General features: G+C 38.9%; 1 protein-coding gene across 1 annotated transcript in view; it reads left to right on the forward strand.

The window, feature by feature from the left end:
• LOC119720470 overlaps positions 1 to 5,229 on the forward strand; it is a 47,619-nt gene extending 42,390 nt beyond the window's left edge. The window contains exons 46-51 of the mRNA XM_038190141.1: positions 105 to 321; positions 944 to 1,034; positions 1,681 to 1,739; positions 1,943 to 2,163; positions 3,642 to 3,716; positions 5,185 to 5,229. Coding sequence (XP_038046069.1) covers positions 105 to 321; positions 944 to 1,034; positions 1,681 to 1,739; positions 1,943 to 2,163; positions 3,642 to 3,716; positions 5,185 to 5,229 — 708 coding nt within the window. The remainder of the gene's footprint in view (positions 1 to 104; positions 322 to 943; positions 1,035 to 1,680; positions 1,740 to 1,942; positions 2,164 to 3,641; positions 3,717 to 5,184) is intronic.
• The last annotated feature ends 876 nt before the right edge of the window (positions 5,230 to 6,105 follow it).

Here is a 6,105-nt window from a genome sequence, read left to right on the forward strand (position 1 = left end):
TAAATCTCTGAAGAGTGCTTGGGCGGTTTTGGGCAGTACAGGGAGTAATGGTTAAAAAGTTCAACCTCTGTTCACAGCTCATGTTTGATATTTTTAAATCCTAGATTTTGAAGACTCTTAAGGAACACCCATCAACCAATGGCGTTTTGTCGGTGGTAGTTCCTTTAATGGAGGAGGGCAGTGTGGTCATCAGATCTGTAGCACTGTTTGAAACTGCTGCACCGTCCAACGCCATTATACGTGAAGTGCTGGCGAACAGTGATACACTGACTGATGGCAGTACAGTCATTGACATCGATCAAAACTCGATCCTTGTGGATGGTGGGTTGATGGTAGACACTACTGTCGTATAAAATGATGACTTTAGAACCGTTATTAAAGCATAGTAAGCAGCATGAAAAACGACAAACGTAATATTAGATTACAACCTTTTGCTTGCTATTTTGGCAGCAGTTATTTCCAATAAACAGCTGCCAAATGAAATATCACTTTAGAATATGAACATGTATTTCTTGTGAAGCTGTACAAATACTTTTATCAGATATTTTTAATTTCAATTTCTAGAATGCCATAAAGTTGAATATCATTTATGTTCCATACTTAAATTTTACAAAAAAAAATATCATGAAGGCATAACAAGTCACAGAAATATGGAAAAGGTTTTGACCAGTTCAATTGCAGCAGGCGAATTGTATAAGCTACCATTGCTAGATTCTGAACATATTCAACCTGGAATATTTCCAAAACAAAGTGCTGATAACTTCACTATGGGAAAATTGAAAATTGCCGAAAACCTGTTTCGAATCTGTAAATAATACACACTTAAATTGACTTGTTGCGGGAGGATTTGTTACACACGTTACCCTGGATATTCAATGAGGCGACGTATCAGTGAGACCAGCTTTGCTAGGTTTGACTTGTCTTGTGATTGTTTATATGATAGATGAGGCAATAGACTGTGTACCGACTTACTGCATGAACGGTGGGACGTGTGAGACATTGGGCATCTTTCCTTATAAGAACTACGCATGCAGGTAAAGAATGCCAGACTTAAAAGTTCATCCCCTTTAACCCAGTTTCCTCTTAGCTAATTATAAGGACCCAACAATCAAGCTTTATATGTTAAAGCATTTTGAAATATATAGCATGGTTCAAACATAACCACATACATTTGAAATGCCTGTCAACCTTACATTTCTTCCAAATCTTTTTAGTGAATAGCTTTAAACAAGATAATTTAAAAGTAAGAATCAATCTTTTCGAAATTTCAAGCACGCATGAAAAGCATTGACAAATAATTGCATGATGTTACTAACTTACTGACAAACATTTTTTTGAGCATAAAGCAACGTCTGCACTGTATTTCAAATTGCCATTAATAAAATACACACACGTTGCCCAATTTATTAGGTAATTGTGTAAGCAAAGCACATTTCATGAGGAATGCATATGAAACTCCGTTGTGGCATTCGCTTGTATCTAACAAAACGAAATCATGTGACGATGAGCTTGGCGTACTAACTTCAAATGATGTCTTTGTATTGGGTGTTCTATCTGTAGATGTTTCCTACCAGTTTCCATTTTCGAAAGATATGCCTCAAATTTTGAGCATGAAGAAAATATTAATTAGACTCGAGTAGACAATCTTTAATCAGTTTAATGGAATTGGCTTATTTTCAGGTGTCCTGAGTCTTTTAGTGGTAAGCGATGTGAGTCCGAAGTGTTGCCACATCCAGAAGGTAAATTTGCAATGTATTCTTATCACGTCATACAAGTTGACTTACAAATAAATAAAGACACTTTGATGACAAAGAGACAACCCAGTTGCATGTGTCCACTTGGCCCAAGTGATGACGAATGAAAGCTTCTTTATACCGTTAGATCACATTATACATGTATCACTACCTACTCAAAGTTTGATAATCCCCTCATTTATTTCCAGATGGATTGTCAACATTGGCCCTAGCTTTCATCATCATTGGGTCTCTCGCTTTGGCTGTCGTGGTGGTAGTCATGCTAGTCTGCATTGTTCTTCACAACCAAAGCCTGCAGGCAAAGGTTTCTGCCAACCACCGGAATAAGGTTGCCCCGATTATAGTTGAGGAAGCGACAATGACTAATCGTGTGGTGGACAACATCAGTTACCCACCTGACCTCCAGCAGGTAGTTAATAACATTAATAACGTCCCTTGGGTCTAGTTGCCCTACACACAATGTTCTCTTCTGTTCAATTACTTCAATAAAGGATAGGTTTAAAGCAAAGGTTGCCCTGAAATGAACCACAGGCGAGGGAAGAAAATGTTTCCGACATTTTGGGATAGTGTATTTGACCACCCTTTGGGAATGTTGTTTCATAGAATCATGACATCTCTCAACAGCCTGTCAATTCCATGGTGTACCCTCAGACCCATCCCTTATCGTGCTTTTCAACCATGCAAATCATATTTATTTATTTTTGACCTGGTTCAAGATTATTAACAACATTTACAAATAATTATAAACATTTCAAGTTGAATAAGTGGTGCTGGTTGCTGGAAGCAAAGAGCCGCCAATGTTGTTCACACTTCATTGAAATTACCAAACGAAAGGTCCATCGTTTGAGGAATTCATTGATAATTTAGAGTTGCACAAGAATAGATATATATCAAAGAGATATCAAGGGAAAAAAACATAATTATGTCAATGAATTTTAAAAATTAACATTTTCTGAAAAGTAAGTATTTACATTTTTGTGTGTTTTTTTTTGGAAAACACGAAGGCTTTTAAGTGTTTTAAAATTGCATATTTAAGAGTTTCATATCTTGAGATATTGAAGTGTCGCACTGTTGGAGCATTGGAAAAGGCATGTATTGAAGGAATGTGACAAATATAAAAAAACCTGGCTGGCAAGATAGTAATGAATCCGATCATTTAGAAAAAAACAATGCATTAGTTATTATTCTGGTAAGACTTTATTCTGGTAAGACTTTATTGACTTTATTTTATTGGTTTAACCCATGAAAATAATAATAAACTCAGAGTGCACCTTCCCCTCTTTGTATCCTGTTTTAACCCTCCGACGCAGAAAGCCCATTTAGTAACACACTTACAGTAAGGGGTCCCCCGGGGACCCAAATATTTAGCGCCACGGTTTGAGGCTACACAACACTGTATCCACATGAACACAATCTTGCCATGTCTGTAGACTAAGGAGGTGTATTTGTATACATAGTCTGTGGTCAAGCCGTGCACTGTCTACTCGCAAGTGACCTTGGTTGTGCATGTGTATATGGTGGGTCCCCGGGTGGGCAGAAATTGCATCGGAGTTGTTTTGTGCGCGTGCATATGGTGGGTCCCCGGATGGGCAGAAATTGCGTCGGTCCTTAGCCCAGGTTGTCATGCTCAGATATGCCTGACCCGGGGTCACACACTAAAGGTGACTGCATATATCCGTAGAGGGTGTCTCTTGCTAGGATTAGATGGAAGATCACCAGAATTGGTTTGAAATATTTTTTTTAATTAAGGTACTTAACCAAATTGGGTCCCCAAAAGGGCTAGATTCTGCGCCGGAGGGTTATTCTGAAGACTGTTGGAAGTGACCTGTCGAATTATAAGCTATAAACGTTAAGAGCACGCCTCCTTCTTTATTCTGCAATTCACAGGGTTTGGCAGGCCGTGAAGCGTTTGCTATGTCATATATGGTGATAGGCATGGAGAATCGCAGTGACGGGACAGCAGTAAGTAAAGTACATAACTTTCATGTACATAACTTTCTATCATGTACATAACTTTCTAAGTAAACCGATCCATTGGGCCGGGCCCACTTCGCGCGTGGGCAACAACACAATGTGGCAGGGGCGGCGGAACCGGGGTGGGGGTGGGCTGGGGGCACACTTCCCCCCCCCCCCCAAATTTACCAAGTGCCCCTTTTGCGGACATAAATGTGCCCCCTCGCGCATAATTGTGCCCGCTCGAGATGAAAACAAAACAGGCCCAAAAATTTCGGACCCTTTTTTTCAGTAACCATTTCCTCAAATGGTATAGAGATTTCTGATATGAACGAGGAATATGAAAAGCCCCAAAACCCTTTGAACGCACCCTGAAAATGGGCACATAATGCGTAGTTTGCAGAATGGCTGGTTTTGAAGAGCGGCCCCTATTTTGATTTTACGAAGGCCAAGTGTCCGGTCAAAAATACGGGTCGACATTTCAGCGACGGATCAAGGCAAGTGCCCCTTTTTGGTGACCCCAATATATTCTATTTGCCCAAAAAACTGGTGAACTTGGGTCCAGATCATTCTGACTCACCTAGTAGATCTCACCTCATATGGCGACGGGTTCAAATCCTTCAATTTTCAGTGGTTGTTCGTTGATTCTGTCCTGTGGCACAAGGTTTTTTTGAAGGGGTTCACCCCTTTCCTCCCTGCGCCAAAATCAAAAACTTTCGATCTGATTGTGCCCCGAGACAACACATGGGTGGTATGGTGGCTGCCCAAGGCACATTTACAGGCCCTCGGATCGACCACGTTGTAGCCGCGCCTTTAAATCGCAATTCAGCTTCTGCTGCGAGTAAAGGACAATGTTCGACCATGCAAACGTATTTATTATATTATTTTGCATGTTGGATATTAATCACAGCTGTTATCACATGATGGGAAGGTGCTTAATAAACCAGTGTATGAACAGTCTGTGATTTTTATTCTGAAATTTATGGCGTATTGCATTAAAAAGAAATGTTAGATGTAAAATTATTTAATTAGACCCAACAAAATGCATCTAAAGTGTCAATTGCGAACACCTGACTAATGGTGAAAGATGCCTTTAAAATACCTAATTTATTGAAAGCTATATCTCGTGGTGAAGTAAAATTATAGCCTCCCTCTGTGAGCCATGGAGCATATTAAGCCGATTTTAAAAGGGAGATTTGGAACTGACCCTTTTTTTGTTTTTGTTTATCACTCATATACATTAGTATAGAGCCTTTAAAGGTGCAAAATTGCTTGCTCGCAAACCACAAATTGATGCATCCTTGGAAAAATTAAATGGTATATGGCTTTTAGTGTATTTTGAGTAACTTGATCTGTGTTGTTTTAGCCTGACACTTTTGTATTTTTATATCATACCTCAATTGTTTTACATTATCAGGCAAAAACAAAACCTAGTGGAAACTCGTCATACCCATTTACATTTTTTTTTGTCTTACAGGATGACGTCGCTGGCCGCTTGGATCGCAATTCTCGTGTCTGTTAGATTGAATGTGGACCGTACGCCGTTCTGAGAGAAGGATAGTAAAGATTTGCAATCTATCGGAATCGTTGTAATCTATCGGAAGAAAGAAAAGCTTTCAGTAGTCTAGTTTCTTGCTTGTTTAATTGTTAATTTTGCTGGTTCCACAGAGTTTCAGCCTACAGTCCGCTTTGTACTTTATGGAGTCACTGACTCACCGTCACTTGTAAGTCGGGCAGTGCTATCATATAGGATTACCCCTAATGTCAATGAATCAGCCAAATCTGCCCCGTTGTGTACAAAAGATGCATAAATCGAGCCCTGAGCTGAAGCAATTGAATGTAATGTTGTGGCCTCTGGGACCAGCTTTTCAAGGCTTGCCGTGTTGTGCATATTATTATCCTAATATTTGTTCAGCCAATGCATGTTTTAGTGGACACAATATAGGAACCCAATCCCTGTAAAGATCAAGATAAAAGAATGAACTGTTTCTGCCTTTTGCAGAAAGGCTACTTTTGACACAGTTAAAAATGTGACTGTCAATAATTCACTTGTCGTTTAATATGAAGGTAAACTGTACTAGTAATAATCAAACATGGCAATGACAACTAACACTTCACGTATTGAATATATTTCAATGTTAAATACTCAGAAAACAAACACATGTTGTTAGTACATTTTGTAGTACAATGTAAGATAAAAGTGTTATCAGTAATGATTATGAAAATGGCGAGTGAAAACTTAAGCGATTTCTTGAAAATGTATACAATTTGTAAACTGTTTTCTAGTTAATCAAAAAAAAATTACTCTCATTACTGTATTATCCAGTCTGCAATACGTATACTCAGAAAAACAATTTATGTAAGGCCTAGTTTACCCAAGAAAGGTTAATTTGCTAGA

Source organism: Patiria miniata, unplaced genomic scaffold (assembly GCF_015706575.1).
Source record: "Patiria miniata isolate m_02_andy unplaced genomic scaffold, ASM1570657v1 HiC_scaffold_9, whole genome shotgun sequence".
NCBI classification, from domain to species: Eukaryota; Metazoa; Echinodermata; class Asteroidea; order Valvatida; family Asterinidae; genus Patiria; species Patiria miniata.